This window comes from Porites lutea, chromosome 2, assembly GCF_958299795.1.
Source record: "Porites lutea chromosome 2, jaPorLute2.1, whole genome shotgun sequence".
Taxonomy (NCBI): domain Eukaryota; kingdom Metazoa; phylum Cnidaria; class Anthozoa; order Scleractinia; family Poritidae; genus Porites; species Porites lutea.
The window spans coordinates 30,801,776-30,823,997 of record NC_133202.1 but is presented as its reverse complement, the minus strand read 5'-3'; the positions used below and the strand labels follow the sequence as shown (position 1 = coordinate 30,823,997).

General features: G+C 36.9%; 2 protein-coding genes across 2 annotated transcripts in view; one reads left to right on the top strand and one right to left on the bottom strand.

Annotated features, from left to right (window-relative positions):
* The window catches only part of LOC140928298 (SUMO-activating enzyme subunit 2-like), a 20,804-nt gene extending 6,971 nt beyond the window's left edge, over window positions 1-13,833 (bottom strand). The window contains exons 1-16 of the mRNA XM_073378034.1: window positions 13,666-13,833; window positions 12,578-12,661; window positions 11,689-11,759; window positions 11,146-11,210; window positions 10,266-10,366; window positions 9,241-9,362; window positions 8,022-8,214; window positions 7,551-7,647; window positions 6,434-6,524; window positions 6,255-6,312; window positions 3,587-3,680; window positions 2,735-2,847; window positions 1,924-2,025; window positions 1,308-1,361; window positions 683-740; window positions 1-21 (exon numbers count right to left, since the gene is read on the bottom strand). The exon at window positions 1-21 is cut by the window's left edge and continues 18 nt beyond it. Coding sequence (XP_073234135.1) covers window positions 1-21; window positions 683-740; window positions 1,308-1,361; window positions 1,924-2,025; window positions 2,735-2,847; window positions 3,587-3,680; window positions 6,255-6,312; window positions 6,434-6,524; window positions 7,551-7,647; window positions 8,022-8,214; window positions 9,241-9,362; window positions 10,266-10,366; window positions 11,146-11,210; window positions 11,689-11,759; window positions 12,578-12,661; window positions 13,666-13,827 — 1,486 coding nt within the window. The 5' untranslated portion in view covers window positions 13,828-13,833. The remainder of the gene's footprint in view (window positions 22-682; window positions 741-1,307; window positions 1,362-1,923; window positions 2,026-2,734; window positions 2,848-3,586; window positions 3,681-6,254; window positions 6,313-6,433; window positions 6,525-7,550; window positions 7,648-8,021; window positions 8,215-9,240; window positions 9,363-10,265; window positions 10,367-11,145; window positions 11,211-11,688; window positions 11,760-12,577; window positions 12,662-13,665) is intronic.
* A 328-nt stretch (window positions 13,834-14,161) lies between these two features.
* On the top strand, window positions 14,162-21,886 carry LOC140926825 (centromere protein N-like). The gene is made up of 8 exons (XM_073376510.1): window positions 14,162-14,382; window positions 14,644-14,700; window positions 15,814-15,896; window positions 16,623-16,796; window positions 17,391-17,492; window positions 18,526-18,598; window positions 19,580-19,710; window positions 20,996-21,886. Exons 1-8 carry the CDS (start codon window positions 14,172-14,174, stop codon window positions 21,236-21,238), a joined length of 1,074 nt encoding a protein of 357 aa, XP_073232611.1. The 5' UTR covers window positions 14,162-14,171; the 3' UTR covers window positions 21,239-21,886.
* Window positions 21,887-22,222: the final 336 nt, after the last annotated feature.

The window sequence follows — 22,222 nt, the reverse complement described above, 5'->3', positions numbered from 1 at the left end:
CGCTGGATATCAGTATACTGCCTAAGGACAGAAACAGCTTGATTTAGTCAATACATGGCCAGCAACTACCGCAAGAAGCTCACAGACTAGTGATCCACACTTGGTCCACAAACACAATAACCATTGCAAAACAGTTGGCAAGGACAACAATGCCAGACATTCATGCATGTAGGAAGATCTCTCTGCGTCATACTCTCTGCAGGAATTCCCTTTTCAGTCAGTCCAGTCAAGGCTTAGCAGGACTGGAGAGTGCGGACAAATCAAAAGGGGAACAAGAGAGAGACTGCCTCCTCTTCTGTTTGCCTCAAATGAAGTTGTCCGACTGATAATAACGACCATCATGTTCCTGTTGGCCTCACTTAACTTTAAGGAACAATGAGTAGACTACAAGCAGTCTCTCTTTTTTCTTAGTCTATCGAGCAAAACCCACGAGACATGCAAATGACCACACCCATGACTGAAGGCGCAAGACCGGCCGCCTCATTTCTTGCGTCTCGCGGCTTTGCTACTCAACACTTGCATGCACATGCACTCCCCTCACTAAATCTGATGAAAAAGAGAGACTGCTCACAATCTAACCAATGAGGGTCTTGGGAAAAATAAAACTCACTATTTTCCTGTGTGCAGTCATAAAGTGCTTATGGTACACCTTCAAACCTACAACAAGAATGAGTGTACCAACCTTTGCCGTCATCTATTTCAACATCAGGTGCCACCATACCAAACCTTTCCTTAAGTATCTATAGAAACAACACATCCAAGCAATAATTTATTACAAATGTAAAATCAGTTATCAAACAATATAAATGTTGGAGGAAGGTTTTGTGATATCAGGGGTAATCAAGGTTGAGGTCAGTGTTGTAAGTCAAGACTGACAGGCACACCCTAACAATTAGGACAGTTATCTGCTGGCAGATAGCCATATCTTCAGTAACTAATCTTTAGGTTGAACTATAGTGAGTATAAATAATAACAAAAAAATGATATTGAAAGTGTCATAAATGTCTATAAGAAACAGAAGTCTTCAAAACTCTTTTCCCGTACATTTAGACATAATTTAAACAAGACTGCCAACTACAATGTGCAAAAGTTCAAATTACAAAACACTTAGAATATGCCTATTTACTTTTTTTTTGAGAAGTGCTACCTAAAGTAGAAACCTATGGAGAAAAAGTTGATATTCCACAAAGCTGATGTCATAGTTATTTTTTAAAAAAATCATTATTTTATAAATTCTATTCTCCATTTTGTTATAAAACATGGACCTGCATAAATTATACATTTAGCACACTACAAGATAAACTCACCTTCTCTTCTAAAGTTTTGATTGTGAGGGTTTTAGTGTTTAAGAAAACATTCACCTGAAAAGAAAAAAATGCCTCAATCAATTCTCAAACTTTGAAGAGCAGTTTCTGAAGTAAATCAGGCATCTTGATTTCCTCATAAAATGTGGTTCTGATGCTAATTGACTCCAAGGACAACATGTCCAAGTTTAGCCATTCATTCAAAAGCTGACACACAATAATGGCTTTTCTGGGCTACCTACAGTGTTTGTCATTTTCTGAGATTAACATGGTTGCTGCAGCCAGAGGATTTTGTAATTCCCTGACTTTTTCTTGACAAATGTAAAATTTCCCTTAACATAACTCTTTAACATAACTTGTCATTCAATCTAGTGAACAATAACCTACCAATACCACATGATTTATGTCTGTAAAATGTACAAAAGACTTTAAAATGTTAGAAAACAACAAACGTAGAGGGAAAAGAATACATATGTACTCTTAAAACCTCCCTGTTCTCTGACTTCTTTCAAAGATGAAATTTTCCCTGACTCAAAGCATTTGAAATTCCATGACTTTTCCCTGAACATTTCCTGTGGAAACCATGATTAAACTGTTACATCCTTTTTAACATCCTCACCTCTGGTTTTGTAGCACAAACATAACACTTGGGATTTGGAGGAACCAAACAACAAGGAACAAGCAGCTTCTTTCTTGGGTTAGGCTGACGATTAAGATAAATCTGCAACAACAGTGGATAGCAATGGACACTTATTGGAAAATCAAGATTTTTCATATTGTTTTATTAGTAAATAGTATGATTTGTAAGTTGGAAACTCCCTTTACCAGCTGAAATGATTGCATCAAATTCCATAGCCAACAACAACAACACCACCAACAACAGTGACAGCAAGTTTATTTCAAATTAAATATAGCTTACAAAGCTTGTGCCCGCAATTAGCAAAGGCTATTCGAGGCGGGTACAAGGGAAAAAAGAAAATTGTATAAATATATATAGATACATGTTAAACGAACAATCCTAGAAGCAATCTAGTTTGTCGTGTGGTTTATAGCCAGAGTGAGACAGGAAGGCAGACTGTACTTCATACGGAAGTACACCATGTTACGATTTTGAGAATTGCCCTATATAGTCGTCCTCTTTTTCCAGTATTTCAAAGAGTTTTCTCTTTAGTTCGCCAGTAGTATAAAACAAAATGAGCTAGTTGGCAATAGCATAATACAGGCAGGATTAGTTGCAGTAAACAAGAAATCAGCTTTCTTTTGCTAAAAAAGGTGGCTGTTATTTTTTACTTAAATTTTTTTTAATTTTTATTGCTTTACTTCTTTTCCTGGGGATTTTCTGGAGCCAGAAAATTTCAGCTTAATTTTACTTTAAGTCCTTAAAAATACTAAAAATGCTTAGAGTGGGCTAATTTGATTTTAACACTTACTGTTTTACATTTGTCCAGCTTTCCACTTAGTATGTTTAGAGCTTGCATCACAATCACACCTGAAATAATGGCATTTGTTGTGGCAATTGCTGGTATAATATTCCCTGCCATGGCTAAAGAAAGAACAAGAAATATATCAGTCCATGTGCCAAATACCGGTAAACTCAGATATCCAAAGTAAGAAAATCATAAAAATTATGGAATGTCAAAACTACAAAAACACACATACTGGCCACTGTTGTTCAAGCATTGGATAGCGCTATCCACTGGATAAATCACCATACAGCAGATAAGACAGTATTGGCAAACAAATAATAATATATTAGAGATTTATCCAGTGGATAGCACTACCAGCCTTTGAGCCAACCGAGGCCAGTTGTATGGGAATACTTGCTCAGGTCCCAAATCATAAAGGGGAAGAGGTCAGACACACAGAGATCAAAGTCACTCCTACATGAGTTATCCACACTCATAAATAAATAAATGCATCCACAGACAGGGACAACAGCTTTCCATGTATTTTTTCAAATGTTTATTCTACGATGAAAAGTTTCACACTGCAATTTTATTTTAACTGGAGAAGGATAACATCATTTAATTTTGATATTCTCATGAATTAAGGCTGGAGACAAAGGAAGTTGAGAATCAACCTAGGTTAAACAATTTTAACCTGAATATAATTTTGACCTGTAACATATACATGTCATAATAATATTATGAAAAAAATTTTAATGTTTTTTGTTTGCATAGACAAAAATAATAATTTTTTGAAAATAATAATGAGAGGGTTTTTTGAAAGATATTGTTAGTTCTTAGTCAACTGAAGAATAACATGGATTTTTCTTTCCAAACCTTTGACATCAAAGCGACTCCTGATAGGAATGCTAAAAATGTGTGCCCGGATATTTGCTGCACTTGTGACAAAATCCATTGATGCTGGGTCATCCTGTGCATAAAAATGAAAACAATGGTGAAATGACACCAATCTCTTCTAGCTAGTGAAAAAAAGAGTCTAGTACATACAGAAAAGTGAACTTGGAAGACTGTGAAAGTCTAACATATATGTAACCCCCAGACACAATTCTGTTCATTTTGGTGAGTTATTACAGAGATGTATTAAATCACTATTATGGCAAACAGCAAATTAAGGTGGCTCGACTGGATTTTTTGGGGTTGATACCACCCAAGTTTGAGCATTAACTACGTCGGCATGAGTAAAGATATGGAAAAAAGGTTACCACAACTGTATTATATAAAGATGAAAATTTCTTATGATCTGGGTTTTATTGCAATCGGAGTCGCCATGGCAACGTAATGACGCCATTACGTTTTTCATTTATCGTTGTGTTTCTCTGTACCAGGAGTTTTTTGAAGAAATCGCTTAAAGGAGTATGTACCTGCCATAATTGCCTCCATTATGGCAAAGTTTGAACAAATTCTATGAGAGCGTTTTCGAAATATTTTGAAATGCAGTTTTAAGAATCATCAAAGCAGTGAAATAGCATGTTAGCCACACAATTCGCTAATATTTTAAGAAAATGATAAGCTTTGGAATCGCGGCTTCATCTTATAGTGGTTTGATTCCATTGAAAACTGTATACAAAAAATGAGGGGAATTGCTCTGGGCGATCGCGAGTAAGAGGAATTTTATTAACTTGCATTCACATGCTTTTGATACAGTTTTTGGACGTAATATGGTCCATGCCTAAAAATTTCGCATTTTCCCAAAAACCGCTCGATAAATTTTTTTTATAAATTCAACAATCCCGAGATATATCGTCAGGAAATATTCCCTGCAAGTTTCAAGAACATTGAAAACAGGGAAGGCTTTTAAATAGGGCCTCAAACATAACCAATTTTCCCCCCAGATTTTGTGTTTACAAGTGAGCGTCCTCATTATTCACTGGCATTGTTTTCAAGTTTCATATGCACGTGCACAACTAGCAAAAGATATAAATTTGCATCAAAAAGAACTCGCGATTACTTTCCGAAGAAATATTCGGAATATGCTAATAATTGGCTTGTCGTCACAGATAGCAGTGAGAGCCGAAACGGTGAACGTCACGGCTCATCGTGTAGGATGCAATACTTAATTATCTTACTCGGGTTATAACATCACAGAAACTATCACAAAGAGTTGCTCTGATGTTATAATGTATCACTAATCTCTTTACCCGATAATTAGCATATCCCGAAGATTTAACCGAGGGTCCTTTTTGATGCAAATTCTATCTTTTTGCTAAATGTGCACGTGTATATGAAACTTGAAAACAATGCCAGTGAATAATGAGGACGCTCACTTGTAAACACAAAATCTGGGGGGAAAATTGGCTATATTTGAGGCCCTATTGAAAAGCCTTCCTTGTTTTCAATGTTCTTAAAACTTGCAGGGAATATTTCTTGACGATTTACCTTGGGATTATCGAATTTATAAAAAATTTTATCGAGCGGTTTTTGGAAAAATGCGAAATTTTCAGGCATGGACCAAATTACCTCCAAAAACTGTATCAAAAGCATGTGAATGCAAGTTAATAAAATCCTTCTTATTCGTGATCGCCCAGAGAAATTCCCCTCATTTTTTGTATGCAGTTTTCAACGGAATCAAACCACTACGAGATGAAGCCGCGATTCCAAAGCTTATCATTTTCTTAAAATATTAGCGAATTGTGTGGCTAACATGCTATTTCACTGCTTTGATGATTCTTAAAACTGCATTTCAAAATATTTCGAAAACGCTCTCATAGAATTTCTTCAAATTTTGCCATAATGGAGGCAATTATGGCAGGTACATACTCTTTTAAGCGATTTATTAAAAAAACTCCTGGTACAGAGAAACACAACGATAAATGAAAAACGTAATGGCGTCATGACGTTGCCATGGCGACTCCGATTGCAATAAAACCCAGATCATAAGAAATTTTCATCTTTATATGATACAGTTGTGGTAACCTTTTTTCCATATCTTTACTCATGCCGACGTAGTTAATGCTCAAACTTGGGAGGTATCGCCCTAAAAAAATCCAGTCGAGCCACCTTAACCAAATGCTGATTTGCACCATTAATTTGTGATCAACTTTTTCCTTCACCTGTCGTTTACTGTGCAAGATATCTATAAAAACATAGTAGTTTCACGCCAATTTCATACATCAAAATAGTTTGCACAGTTTTTATCTGTTCCATTTTGAGAAATCATTAACTTGAATTTGACTTTTGCTGTTTGCTGTAAATGTGACTAGATCTCTCTACAGTAAAAAAACCTTATCTAAACATTGTTTATAATTTGAGTGGAGTATCTGTAAACTAACAGCTAAAATTAATACCTTTGTAACATTATAGAACATTTTTTAGATTGAAGACATTGTCACATTATTTTAGTCATGTACTGGAAGCATCTCACCCCTCCTTGTAACCATTATTAACCTGGGTGTACCTGCACCTAATCAATGATATTTTGTGACCTGACTTTGCAATAAAAAATCATTAATCATCATGCAACTAATTTAGTTCACTAAACACTGACCTTATCCCAAACAAGGTCTTCTCCTCTTGCAAGTAACTGTTGTTTTAAAGTATCCACACTAAAACAAAACCAAAAATTTCATTATTCTATGACAAAAAGTGCTACTAAAGTAACAATACTGTATTGTAAGCGTGCTCAAAACAAAAATGGAACTTAAGTGGCATAAAAACAATACCAACCTCTGTCTAAATATGCTAGCACACTCCTCGGGACTCCAAACTCTTTGGTCTTGAAGCCCATTGTCAGAGTCTTTTTCCTCGTTATTGTATTCTGCAGAACAAAATAATTATTCATAAAACAATTCCAGTAATCTTTTAAGAGATCAGTCAGTCCAGGGTGTTCATACCTGTGCCATCAGCAACTCCATTTTAAAGCAAATAGTAAAATCTGTCGTAAAACAAATGCTTGAACATGGCTAGAGCTCATCAGACTTGATTGTTTCAAAATATTGCGGACAGAAGTTGGTATAAATTTGGAGGTAAACTGGCTTTGTTTATATGATTTGGCAAATTTTTTACGAGCAAAGCAAAGCAAGATAAGATGTAATGTTTGTTTTAACTTTTCTCTTTTAATTTAAATCTAAATCATAGAGAAATCTGGTCGCCATTTGAAGTGGTGATGAAACCAGATTTTTTAGTCGCCAAGGAGAAAATGTTAGTCGCATTGGCAACTGCATCAGTCACAATTTCAAGCCCTGCTGAAGCAAACTGAGTAATGGCCACACCATGTGAGCAGAGCCTCCTCTTGTCTTCTCCAGTAAGTTGCTGAAGCCTCAACCTCTGGACTTGTCATATTGTTCTCTTTCTTCACACCAGTTCTCTGAATGCAAGCATCCTTTCATTGATAAACTGACGGTCATAACAGAGCCCGCTGTACCAAGCACCAGCAATTAGGCCTCGGTTTGAAACTGTATCCTACAGCAACATGCAGCACATGCTCAACAAAGATCTCGCTCAATTCAAGCAGAGTCTTTCTTGAGTACGCCAAAATCGAGCAAGCGAAAGAAGAGCTCTGCTAGTAGGGTGAAATGATCAAAGATGAAACATTTTGTTCCTTCATCTTAACCCTTTTTAAGGCCCAAGAGTGACCAACATCAATTTTCTCTTAACAGTTATCAATAAACAGTCAAAAGAGAAGGTTATGAGAATGAATAAAATGATCATCTTAGGGAAAATGCTTTGATCTATTATAAATTCTCTCAACTTATCTTTAAGGAAATGTATGGATATCAGTCTGGAGAATTTGTATGTTAATATCGTGGCTTGAAGAGGTCAGTGGCCACGTAGTAGACCTCACCTGTCTGAATATTTTCCCAGTCTAAAGGAACAGGAGGTTTTCTCTTCCTCCATAATTTGTCCATGGATAAAAGATACTTTATGTCTTCATTAAACAACTATAGAAGAAAAAAGAATGATGATATGTATTATTTATTAATTAATTACACCATTCGTTAATCAGTACATAAAACTTGCCTTATTAATTCATTGTTATAATAAGTGTAACAATAAAATATTTCACTTTATCAGATCAGCTTGAAAAACACATTTTGCTCCCAATGAATTTATTATGAACATCAACAATTTGTCCTATATAGTACAAGTGTTACAATTGTTTTAAAAATGTACTTTTGTAATTATAAATTCTCGCAAAAATAGACTTGCCTGTTGAGCAAGTTAAGAACAAAATTCACTGGCCCAATTGCAGAATCCCCTAGACACAGGCTTAATCAGACACGTCTTTCTTTGCATGCTGTAATCTACTACTCACTTTGTTAAATAATCTGACAGGGTCATATCCTATCTCTTCGGCCCATGATCTTGTAGACGCCCTCTCTATACCTCCAGTGGCATTTTCCTTCTCTTTACTAGTTACTGCCCTCTCTCCAGCCTCTCCTACAGCCTCTGGATCTTCAGTGTCAGGAGACACTTCTTCATCAGCATCTGCCTCACCAAACAACTGGCTGTGTAAATATCAAAAGGCTAACAATAGACAACTGTTTAACTGTGACAATAGACGGATTGAAGTACACCAATTACTGATTACAAGTCTTCATAGCCAATATAAACATCATGGCTTAACTGACAGACGACCAATAACATCGCGACGTAATTGACCAATCAAATCAATAACCAGAGTGTAATACCATCAACTAATGTGATACAACTCACATTGGTTCTGAAGATGACTACCGCACAGGTTGTCGAAACGTCAGTCACTGTCAACAACAACATTCCTATTCAGGACTACGTTTACCCGGACGATCAAACTCAACCTACTTTTGAAATGACTGCTGGGTTCAAACCCTTCACAGTGTCACAATTATTACTAGTAAAAACCAAAGATTACAGAGTAAGGGGGACAATGATCCAAGGTCAAAACGCTTTTGCTCCCGCCCTGTACTTTGCATAAGTGTCACGTGACAGATGGTCAAAACAAGCATGATCAGATTACGAGTAATAGAAGGTCCAAACGTGCATGGTCAAATTGCTTTCTGTGCATTCCATTCATTCTTAGTGGAAGCCCAAACCAATGCTGGCTACATACTTGCGACGCATGCATAATAACAACCTGGAGATTAGGCTTGCGGGCGACAAGAGGAGCCCGCAATTAATGTTATGTCAGGTCAATTAAGTTTCAGTAAAATCCTATAGCCACCATAATGGTGATAGGACTGGGTGGAGCTGTCCAATTCTGTCTGTAAAAGTGATTAACAAATGGGACAACCACATTTGTCTAATTACCAGTACAATTACAGACTGAATTGAATAACAGAAAGTTCTGTTACCAATAAAAAGTTAAAATATTAAGTTTAATAATAACTATTACAAAAATTTGTGATATTTAAGCCTAAAACTCAAGATCTTCCAAGAAAGTGAAAAATTACCCATTAAAGTTCACACATGATGGTTCATACTGTCCAGTTTCTCGGGCTCAAAATGTTTGACTGCATTACATCAATAAAAATGTAAAATTGAAGTTGGCTTACTTGAAAAGATGTTTAGCCCAGACAATACAGTGTATAGGTTCTGAAGGAGTATTTCTGATTGTACAGCCGGGAAATGTTTTCTGTGTTGGTTTGGGCTGACACTCGTAACACTCCGTGACTCCCTGTAGAATAATGTTCTATTAGTAAGTGTTCATACATGTACATGAGGTAAACAGAAACTTTTAAATTGTAATCTAAGACTGAGTGGGTAGGTTTGCTCTAACTGGAAATGATTCAGAAAAAAAGGTTCCCTTAAATTGAGGGTTAAAACTGTTTTTCTTTGGAACAAGTCCAGCTTGGAAAGTTACCAGGACTATCCCATTTCAATTAACAAAATACAAGTACACTGTATCATGACCATTCCCACTTTCATTTTCAAAATGTCATCCTTAAAGTGGAACAAAGTGAAAGCATTCCACAGTACTGCAAAATTCCACTTGCTTGCATAGATTTTTGGAAATTAAGTCCAGATAACTATTTTGGTTGAGTATATGTACATTGTAGCTCTTGTCTCTCCAATTTAAAGAAATACCGTAAAATTCCAAAAATAAGCCCCAGGGCTTATATTTTTCAAAGGCCCTTTTTAAGGGGCTTATTTTTGGAGGGGCTTATCCACGGAGGGAAATTTGCGTCTCAAAATCGATTGGACTAGCCTTATAGTTGGAAGTAAATTTAATTATCTTTTTTGCTTTGTTTTTCATTGTATTCGAGGGCAACATTCCAATTACAAGCCCCCGGGGGGCTTATATTTGGAGGGGCGATCTGACGGAGGGGTTTTCACATTACGGGTTTGGGGGCTTATATTTGGAGGGGCTTATACATGGAGGGGCTTATTTTCGGAATTTTACGGTATAAATATACACATATTTTGTTACTTTTCAGTCTGTGAATGAAACCAGGTCATGTGACTTTGGCAATAAAACCTCTTCAGCAGTACTTTGTTATGATACTATTGATTCTGCCTTCTAAACTTGTTCTAACTTTCGAGTCTCTGTAAGAAAACATAAGGCATAACCATTTTATACCTTTTTAATAACAGTTGCCTGGCCAAGATATCCAGCTGTTCCGCTTTCCACAAGAGGCACATCAGCTGCCAGACACATTCTATTCACATGGTTTCTTGCAGCTATTATTTTTTTAAAAAATTAATATCATAAAAAGCAATATACTAGTGTTATTCTTTAAGATTACATGTACTTCAAACATTATTTATAATTACAGTCAGGGCTCAAACAAGGTCCTGTCTGGTCATCCAGGACATGTAACAACTACATGTACATGTACAGTGTATAAACTGTAGATTATAAGGGTTCGTACAGATTTTTGGATCCACAATTCAAGACGTTTTCAAGACTTTTTTCCAAAACAATAATAATTTCTTTCTCCAGACTCGAGGTTATCAAATAGGTGATCAATACAGACCTTAAAAAGTGCAGGAACAAAGCTCTTTTACGATGCACTACAAATGTATGGGGGAGATTGAAAAAAATTTTACCACAATAAAAAGAATGCAACTTATAAAGCACTTGCTGTAGCTTTGAAAAAGAACTCAAGACTTTTTACTAATTTCCAGACTTTATTTCTATTTTTCAGACTTTTTCCAGCTCTGGAAAGTTGCTGGACAAATTTCAAGACTTTTCCAAGAATTCAAGACGCTGTACGAACCCTGGATATTCCTGCCGACAAGTACTCTTTTATGCTCACTTGTTAATGGGCAAGGAACCATGTAAATAATCTTCTTATTACTATTAATTTATTCATAAACAATGGAAGGATGAGACTGGCCCATGCAGGCTTAATTTGAGAGATACAGTGCTTGTCCTAAGAACAAGCAGATTGACCCTTACAGTGCATTTTTTCTTCTTCTTCTTTTTAACAATGAACAAAATGAGGAAAACACCTCACCTCTGTTGTCCAAAGCATTCATGACCACATTAAACTGCTTAAAATAATCCAGTCCATACTCGGAGCTATGAAAACACAAATAGAAAATAAAAATGTAAACAAGTACACTCTGCATCTGCATTCTACATATCAATAAATTCATTCACTGGTCCTCAGACATGGGTCTGCTGATGAGCCTGTAATTCTCCGCACCTCAGCGCTGGGTGCACAGAAGCGCCATTATTGAAATAGGCCAATCAAAAAAGAGCTGTTCAAATTTATGGGGCACATGTATCTCTCATAAATATTAGTGGGAATGTTGTGGAGGAAAATTTTGAAAATGCTTGTTTATTTACTTGTTTTATTTTATTTTTACACATTGTTGTTAATATGTTGACAACAAGGAGAACCCTAACATGTGTACCCAGCTAGAGGTGTGGTGGGAAGAATAGCAAGTACATCAAGAGACTCACTGCTGAAGACTGAGATTACATATACATGTATAGTCTTGGTGTATACATGCAAGGTACTTAATAATGATTTTTAACATCAGATGATTCATACCTCATTATATTATCATGATAAGCTTTGATATTTGCATCAGGATTGAACCTAAGGGCACTCTCGCGAGAAACCTACGATGTTAAAAAAATGATCTTTATGCAACTTAAAGGCTTCAACGTTAGTGAAACCATCTTAATCGAGAAAAAAGAAAACACCATATAATGCAGTTACTAGAGGTATGTATCTTAAATTTTTCACTGCTTACTACCAGACCTCTCTCTTCCCCGCAGAGGCCTCTTTGTGTTGTGGGGAGGCTGGGAAGAAAGAAAAAGAGAGCACGCAGGGCATTCCCATCATCCCCCGCGCGCTTTCTACTTTTTCCATTATTGCTATTTTCATAGGGATACCCAGTGGGAGCCTCTGCGGAGGAGAGAGCTACCAGACTTCTACAGGTGATGAGGCCAACTGTTTACACAACAGCATTGTATTATGACAATCAGCTTTTTTGGCAAGATAGAGAACACCTTTTCTTAGTGGTTCAACTATTACTAGGTAATGCATAATCAGTCAACTTCATCACCTCAAAATGAACAGCAGTGTGCAGCTGACATGTCACAACCTACATCTCAAGGAAGTACAACACAGTCGGGGATCCAGGCGAGGGGCCCGGGGGGCCCAGACACCCCTCCGCCCTTCTACTTTTGGACTAAACTGAGGCCTGAAGGGCTGAAAAAATTTTTTGGGGAGACAGGGGTCCCTCCTTATCTAAGGGTCTGGATGACCGCCCCCCCCCCCCCCCCCCTTATCTCAAGGTCTGGATTTGGCACTGCAACATGAGACAAACAAAAAGACTCTTTACCATGAACACTCAAAATCAATTCCTACACATACATCTCAAATAAATCCAGCAGGTTTCTTTCCATGAAAATTATTAATACACTAAAAGTACCTGTGCTTTGGATTTTCCAACATGTCTTTTTTGAAACAAGAACTGGCGATTTAAGTTACTAACATCAATGGTATCCAAGTCAATCTGAGAAAAAATTCAATACAAAAAATTATTACTAAAAAACTAATACACTCAACTCTCACTTTGCGGACACCCCAATAATACAGACAGCAGCTAAATCCCAGGCAAAAATAAATTACAGATGTTTGACTGAAATAAACTCCTGCTATTATGGACTCTCACTAATGAGGACACTAACTCAAGGTTCCTCAAGGTTATAACTGTAGAGTAAATTTATTGCAAATTTTGCATTTATATATACACAACACTACAAAGGGACTCGACTTAAGAACACTGGTTAGTCAATGCCAAGGAACCTCTAACACTTTGAGACCAGCAAGTATTTACAGACAATCTGGATGTCCATGAACACTAAAAAATAATGAAAAAGCCGCTGCTTCTGATGATTATGATGATGATAATGAGAAGGAGGAGGATAACAATGATGATGAATGAGTATAATAGTGCATGATGGTGATAATAAGTAATGGTAACAGGACTGAGTGGAGTCCAATTCGGTTTGTAATCATATGAGTGAAAAAAAAAAGCCATTTAAGCACAAAATTTGAGAATTTTGTTACGGTTATGATTAAGATGATAACAGTTAATTGTTTATTACTTACACATACATTAATTAATGCCCCCTTCCTTACATGTGCAAATTAATAAAAACACCTGTTTTGAGCATCTTTCACCAGGTATCTGTACTTTGGATTTCACCGCCACGACACAGTGACTGTGCAAACCCTGCATACTACATATACACTGACAGTCTCAAATTACCATTTCCACTCATTGTGCATGTTGATATCGATAAATCACAACTTGATGTGGCTTTAAAAATGCTAACAGATTTCTACAATGATTGATGAAATATTCTCGTTTCATAGTTGAAATAAAACAACAATTACCGGAATCAATTAAGCGATGTACAGCACATGCTTAGCACATAGCCAATTCCGCTAAATTCAACTTATCTTCCTCGATCGACTGACGTAAAATTAACATCGGCCTTTTCGAATACTCACCACTTCTATATCTTTAAAGCCAGTTAAAACCAAATTTTTCAGAAGTTCGCAACCAATACCACCTGCTCCAACCACCAAAACTTTCGAATTCTCAACACATTTTGATAAATCAGTTCCCAGAACATCACGATAAACAGCCGAACTTCCCGCCACCGTCGCCATCTTGAAAATTCCCTCGGCACATTTATTTGTCAGCGGTTTTCTTTAAAAGAGAACATAACTTTACCAAGTGAGTAGTAGACGTGAACAAAACTGGGAATTGGTTTCTCTGACTTAATATTCTTCAAAATAACGTCTTTCAACTCTAAAAAAAGACAATATTCCATCATTTTCTAGAGCAGACTTGGTTTTAGTTCACCTATTTCTTTTCAGAAGGGGTTTGAGTATGACAACATATTGATGGATGCCCCCCTCCCTTAGAATAAACTTCGCACATCAGCAGAAAATGCTCTGATTGGCCACTTTGTGTTTTGGCGCTTGATTTGTCTACTCTGGATTCATCAAGGATGGCAAACGATTCACGTCGACATGATTTGTGCAAATTGTTCAACAAATTTAAGAAGGAAGAACTTCTTCGTGGACTTATTGAACGAGGTTTCTTGACGGATGATTCGCTAGACACAGAGGGAACGAAAAAATCTTTCGTGAATCGAATTGTGAAGAGCTGCTTCCATGGCGAAGTGAAGACTGACCAAGTAGCCTTAATGGATTTATTGTGTAAGCAAGTTTCTTTGACTTATGTTTGCTATTTTCTACGATATTTCTAGTATTTTAAATAGTGCTTTATATTACAAGGTACTTTTTGTCACTTGATAGTTGATGAACAGATATAGTAGCCAGACGTTTCCTGGGTTTCTTTGAGAATTTTTAAAGAGGAAAAGTAAAATTTATATCCATAAATTATATATCCATGTTATCCATATTAAATGTTATTCCATTACTTGAGACGAAAACAAAAACATTGATACTGCATTTCAGATCATCAAACACATCCACATTGCAAGAAATGGACTGTTTACAAGCTTGTAGGTTTTGGTAAGTGGAGAAATGACAATGGGATCAATATGCTTGTTTAATAGAGACTGTATAGTACCACTGAATGACAATGACATCTTTTTAAAAATTCATTCATAAATGGTCGTACATGTAGCCTGAATTTCAGACATTCCTTTGAGTCATATACTCTTCTCAGAGAAGTACGCAACTCATGGTAGCTACAGATTACTGAACATGTACAGATATTGGATTCTACATTTAACAAGCACCTAACATAGACTTAAGTAGTCTCTTATTCTGCTGTTATTTCGGGTTCAGTGTCAGTGCAATTCTCAGCTGGCAGAGCTACGTCTGGCAGCCTGATAAGCAGACGGCCCCTACTTATGTAGACAATAATAAATTTATTATCTACCCCAGAAGATAGCATACAAATAGTCCCCTGTATCCCTGGTCATCCTTATCTGATGATGTTTCATTGGTCATTTCTAGAACTAACAATTAACTTCTATACTGTATGTTGAGATGGGGTTGGGGACTATGTATACGTACTCAGCACCATTTTATACGGAAGGCTCCGCTCCGAGGTCCAACCTCTTACCCTTTTTTATACCATTTTTTGTGTACCTCCATTGAAAAATGATGCCCCTTTCACATAGCTGATAGCAAGTCTTCTTATTATTTTATGTAGCCTTTCGCAAATTAAATAATTTATACAACAATAAGGTGCCTCAGCTTGAAAGATTTTAGTTAATGCCCTTTTAATTAGATACCTAAATTGCAAATTTTCTTACTCTTTCGTAAACTTCAGCTCGAGAAATCCCCACCCTTTTACAGTGCATATACCCAAAGCCTGAAAAACCGACTCCTTTCTGGTGGAGCCACCCCTCATTAACCATCACAGGGAGTATCGCACTTCCTGGGATGTTGAGGAGGAAATTAACTCATAAATTCACTTTCATAACGGAAATAAAGGGAGATGACTGTAAAGAATCAAGTATAAGAAGACACAGAAAAAATCTGAGCCCCAGATGGGATTCGAACCCACGACCCTCCTTGTTCTACCTTCATCCCCTTATATGGATGATTCTTTACATCTCCCTTTATTTCTGTTCAGTTGTAATACTAATATCAGCAGCATAAATTCACTTTCAGTTCCTGAAAAAGTGCTGAATACATCTGATCCTCTGGCATTTAAATCTCAATTGGAATCCTGTTTAGGACTCTACCTTAAAGTGGTTAGTAAAAGTACTGAAAACAATATCTTTATGGGTCTTACTTGTTTCAGCATTTTGTCAACCCCATGCAAGCACCAAAGCCAAGAATCTTTTGATTCTGTTAGGGTTATTTTGTGTGAGAGAAAAGAAAAAAATCTGGTGTTCTACACGCACTACGTACTTCATTTTAATAAAGAACAAAAAACCCCTTAAAAATTTATCGTGTTGCAGGATTCTCTTGAAGCTTTAGTGACCAGTGAAAGTGATTTCACAGTTGAGCTAGTTACTTAAAGAAATGACTTTAAAGTGAGAAAAGTAAATCCATTGCTTTGTTTCTCAACACTTTTTAACCCTTTTTCCAACAAAATAAACACTATGATAAAGCAAATAAATGTCATGGTATCCTCATGACTAAAAATTTGTTCCCCGGTTGCCCACATCTTTTTATCTGATCCATTTGCTCTCCTTTAAATTTTCTGGACAAAGCTGGTGTTTTCTAGGTTTTCCATGGTCTTTTTGAGTGTAGGGTAACATCTCAATGGCCTGCAGAGGTATGATAAACATTGTATGTATGTGCATGCCTGTCCCTTTCTGTCTTTTTCAGTTTTTATGAATTTTGTTTCTCCACCACAACTAGCTAATCACAAGACTGCACAATCCTGTACAATAATTTTAATCCTTTTAATAGATGTGCTGCAAACAATGTTTAATAATTCCATGTCCATGTATTTCACTTTTGGTTCCAAGCATGTCTTTGTTCACTTGTGGAAAAACAGTCTGTGGACCTGGCTTCGCATTTACGAGCATGGCTCATCCAGCAGTTTACTGGCCAGCAACACTGTGTTCCTAGTCTACTATCCTAATGCAGAATACATCTTCATGTCCAACATCAAAGCTGCCCATAAACAGTACATCTTACAGGTAAAGGAATATAACATTGATAAGCAGCTCTCTAAATTTTATTTATGATTATAACCAAACACTTGAAGCATTCAATAGTTCAACATTTTCCTTCTGATTCCCTCTCATCTATTATATTTTGAAGGGTCTTTCCCTGCAGTTGTTATACAGTTGTAGCTGGCAAAAATTTACATGTATTCAATATTAAAAGGAAAGGGGCCTGGCCCAAATTAAGTACAATATACCCATTACAATAAACGTTCACTGTAGTTTCCCTGTTCCTTAGCACTCCATTTTGTTGGGGTTCAAAAGTTCTCTCTAAATCTGGACATAAGTTTTTAATCTAATTACTGACCAACTGGGACTATGCTGCCTGTAAGTGCACTATATGGCATGGGCAATGAAGGAGATTCTTAGTTAGATCATCACAAAATGCCAGAATTAGCAGTGCTGTCATGAATTCACTGACAAAAATGTTGCTGTTCTTACATACCAACCCAATATTTCTCTTTTATTTGTAATTTACATCAGGATTTCTATCACAGTATCATAACTGTCAGTCCACTTTAATTACTTATATAAGCAAATGATATCAAACTGTTCTTTCCTTTGTAGACACTTTCATCTTTGCTGCACTGTCAGACTCTAGAAGAAATCAAGTTGTCAGGAAGAGATGTGTTGTCACTAAAGGAGCTTGTGCTCAACAAAACTAGCCAGGTAAAGGGACATGGCAGCACACCCACCATAGTAAACTGACTTTGAACTTCAGTAGTTTTAGTTTATTGTAAACAGCACAGGCTTTTGTCAGCGTAAGAATACTACTTTCTTATTCAGAAAAAGTAAAACTTAGGGTTTCCCCAATAGTAATGAACTGCACAACAGTATTGCAGGGCTGTAGCTAGGTTTTTTGTAACAGGGGGCCGGGGGGTATCATCCCCCAGCAAGTTTTCAGATTTGGAGGCTACGAAATGCTATTTTCAGCACTTGTTATGAGATATGTGGCAAACAATTGCAAGTCACTATAATCAAAATAACTGAGTCTAAACAAAACAAATCCATCCAAAGACTTGATGTGTCTGGCTCAACAGGTCAGAGAAGGCAACTGCCCTGCTTGCCCCCCCCTCCCCCCCCCCCCCTCACATTAGCGTGTATAAGCAGGGCTGTCAAAAAGTCTTTAAGTGGCAGGCTGATAACGAATAGTAGGCGGCTTTGGAACTCGCACCAAATGCACAAGTTCTTGAGGACCGAGGCATCTAAGGACATTTTGGAATTTAGATTCTCGGAAACCCTATTTCCAGGGGTTTTCAAGAGGTATTTTTCCATCGCGGACGCCATGTTGCTTCGTCAGAATACACGCAAGACTGGGAACGATGCCGTCAAAGTGTCCCAGGCGTTTCACAACATGGCATGGTTCGAACGTTTCACAGATCTAGACTAGTTCAATATACGTTCAATGTCATTGATCATCATTATTCGATGGTACTTATTTTTTGTTACCGGTTATGGTAGAAGGAGATGAAAGTAGCCGGCTAAGGATGGCTAACTAGCCGGCGGTTTTGGCCGGCTACCGGCCCTTATTGACAGCCCTGGTATAAGATTCATCAATACAAGCAAGGATGTAGAACATTTAGAGGGTTCCTATGGTGCTTGTGAGCACCCCACTCCCCCCCCCGCCGACCCACCAAATCATATCAGGCAGTGCGTAAAATCATTTCAAGCAGTACCTTTTTTTCTGATATTTTTCTTTCAGGGTGCCTTCAGCAAGTACAGATTAAACCAGATTGAAGGAAACCCTCTCAGTCGAAAAAGAAAGCGAAAAAAAGGTTATAATTGAAACGTGTTCTTCAGTTCTACTGCGTTACTGTTTTTTAGTACCCTCCTGTGATGTTTGATTACACCTTTATTATTGTGTATTTCTGTGGACGCATACATACAAAAAAAACCAATTTCCAAGTCATGTCATGAAATTATTTCTTCAAAGACACTAGAGTTGGTCGCACCAGTCCCTTTTTGGCTTAAAGCATTTTTAGTGCCTACGCGCTCACTCCGTCTGAGAACTCGATGGATCTAAGAGAATAGGCGGACTGCAAGCAGTCTAAGTCATGAACCTTAGGGATACTCCCTTATTACAGGGACTATAAGGATGGGCTAAGGGCTAAGGATGGTTTTTTTTTCTTAAGTTTTAGCCTAAAAATGTTTTTTGAAATCCTGATAAACTTTTATGTATGATTGGTGCAGCGAAGAAAATGCTTAAAGTAAACAAATGAAAAAAAACTTTAACCTAGAGGGTCTGGAAGGAAAAAATATATCTCTTGAAATCACAATTTTGGTCTGAAGCAGTACACCCTCAGCTGAATTTTCCAGGAATATGTCCCAGTGGAAAGGGATAGAAGTTTGGGTGCTAAAACCACACTGAGCTAATTATTAAAAAAGGAAATAATGGGAAGCTAGACCATCTATTAGGCTCATCTGTTCAACACAAATAATTATAACACCAAAATTCTTAGCCCTATACTCCCCAGATTGCTCAATGTCCAAATTCAGTCAAAATCTAAAAAAATAATAACCGGTATTTTGTGTTTGGGGGGCTATACACTGCACTGTAAACTGGCACTCTAGGAGTTGGAGCCACATGACATTGATAGTTTCTCAAAACAAACTCTTGATTACAAACTCATGAAGACAGTCTTGAGAAATAATTTGGAATTCATTCACATTAAAAAATGGATTTCTTAGTCTCTGTCCACATGGGAATTCTTCCAGGAAGTTATTACACAGTTTTTTCTCCCTTCATTTTAAAGCAGAAGTCACAATGGAAGTTCAAAGTCAGGAAATCAAGAGTGAAAACAAAGAGGAAGACCAGCAAAGACAACAACTCACAGATAATGCATTTGGTCCTAATCCACAGCCTGTTCTTGAAAAAGTGGAATTTAAGGTTTGCTCTTCCTACTACCAGTAAAATAGCCTGCATAGCAGGCACTGGTTATCTTTTTTAAAAGCTGCGCAAGGGGAGCGCGCCCTAAAAAACAAAATGGTGCCTGTTATGCAGGCTACCAGTAAAACGATAATGGTTACACAGTACCTGTAGAGGTGTGATCAAGGTTGGGTGAAACCTCTTCAACAATAAGAGTTATTTGACTTTTATTTTCCACATGCTTTATCAACAACCACCGATATGAAAATAATGTTGAATTTCTTTATCACCAGTCCAGGGGTCAACAAAACTCGATTGGACAAGAGCAGTTTAATCCTCATAACTCACAGAATGAGAAAAGTTTAGTTGCAAGGGTTGATCTGATCCAATCTGACCCAGGTTTTGGTTACAGCACAGCAGTCTCTGAAAAGGAGCATTTACAATGTACATATAATAAGTAATTTACACCACTGGGTTTTATTTGCAGGTGCAGGAGTGGGTGCGACTCAGAAGGTTTTAGAATTGGGGTATAACAGGGTTTGAATTCTAGGACCTTCATTTTAAGTCACACCAGTCCTGCAGTAATAAAAACAGATAAGAGGCATAGAACTTGTTCCAGTGACCTGCTACTACATGATATAATTTACCATGCACTCAAATTAACTCAAAACCTTTAATACCCGGCCACCACACTGAATGCTGGAGAAAAGTGTTCATGTACGTAAAAAAAAAATGGCAACAAATCATTAATTTTGTTCCATCTTGTGTACTAAAGTAAAGTGAAAACATTAATATGGCATCAAAGGACTTCTTGCAATTCAGGATACAAGTTGATAAACAAATATACTTGTTAGAATGATTTTACTTGAACTGTGAAATAGGTAGTAGAATACTACCTACTATTATGCACTAATTCTATTGTCTTCTTTTGTTTACCCAGGGTGCAAAGAAAGTCATCTTTACAGCTTGTTATTTGGGCTACCATTTACTAGCCCAAACATCATTTCAACTATGCCCCAAAAACGTTTTGATGAGCAGATTGATTTCACAGTTCTTCTGTAATTTGAATTCCTCAAAAAACTTCACTTGCCTGTCCGGCAAGTTAATAGCAGAATTCACTAGCCCGAAAGCAAAATCAACTGGCCCCAGGCTATCGGACATTACTTTCTTTGAACGCTGGTTTACCTCTCGTTATTTTGCACTATTTGTTAGTATTAATTTTGTTTCATGGTTCAAGTAAAATCACTATACCCACACGTATCTGTCCTAAATTTGTATTAATTTTCTGAAAACTTTGTGTTTTAAGATGCAAACAAAGTTACGCAGTGGTGACCAACACTTGCCCTGGCAGCTCGACAGACCCATATCCTGCAATGTTAGATTTGAAGGACCAAGTGTCATAGAAGGAATAAAAAATCTAGGAGCACAAAGCTTTGTTGATGTACCCTTGCCATCCTACCTGGCCAATCTCCATTCCCAGTCCAAGAACTCCTTCTTCCTGGCAGAGACGAAAACCACCAACCCTGCAACTGGCAGTACTCAACAATAATAAGACAATGGAAACTAGACAAGTCATTTTTTTAACTATTAACATTAACTTTTTATATTTTATTTAACAGCAGTTTTAATTTTTATATTTTCAGTTAATACACCTTTTCAAATACAAGTAGATATTGCACTGTATGTAGTTGTAATAGTATTTAAGATGTTGTACAACAAGAGACCATGAACCAGATGTAAGATTTCTTAGTTTTTAGCTCTAAGTCTACAAGAAAAGACAGGTAACAAATTCAATTTTTCAAACTTAGCCAGCAATGAAACAATTGGCCAAAGCAGAAAATACATACCATTGGTGGTGCTTCATGTAAACCTGACTTTTGCATTAAGTTTTGTTCTTATGCATGAACTGCATGTGCAGTATATCCAAATTTACAAGACACTGGTGCATTGCATATGCAAATCATGCAGAGAACAAAGATACTGCAGAAGTCAAGTTTACATGTAGATGTACATGAAGCACCACCCAAATGGGAATTGAAAGAATATTATGGTATTTTTTGCTTTGGCCAATAATCAATAGGCTGATTTAGCAACAGAACGGGGACATCAGTTGACGACGAGAAAACGAAAGTGACTTCTGGAGCCCAATTTGTCACTGCCATTGGTCAAGCCAGTTGTTTGATTTGCACACATTGTCGTCAACTTATGTTCCCATTCTGTTGCTAAATCAGCCTAATTGTACAAGCTTGCAACACCTCGTCCGAGGCATTAATGCACCTCCAGATAGTAATGGATAATATTGCGCTCTTGATGCATTTCTATCAATTATTATTTTTCATGTATGATAAAAATATTATTTTAATCAGAAAAGTCTTAGTTTTGATTTCAAAACAAAGGGAGGCAGGGAAAAGAGCTACAAAGCAAACAAAAGAAAACAGACAAACAGCATCCTGATGCACATTAATGAATATAATATATAAAAATAATAATATCGCACAAATTCATTTCTTAAGAAAAAAGTAACATCAATAAA

Excerpts from the sequence above, each read along its gene's own strand:
- LOC140926825 (XM_073376510.1), top strand. The coding sequence starts at position 14,172 with ATGGCAAACGATTCACGTCGACATGATTTGTGCAAATTGTTCAACAAA. Across the intron at positions 16,797-17,390 it reads ATAAACAGTACATCTTACAG|ACACTTTCATCTTTGCTGCA; the intron begins GTAAAGGAATAT and ends TTTCCTTTGTAG. Across the intron at positions 17,493-18,525 it reads TGCTCAACAAAACTAGCCAG|GGTGCCTTCAGCAAGTACAG; the intron begins GTAAAGGGACAT and ends TTTTTCTTTCAG.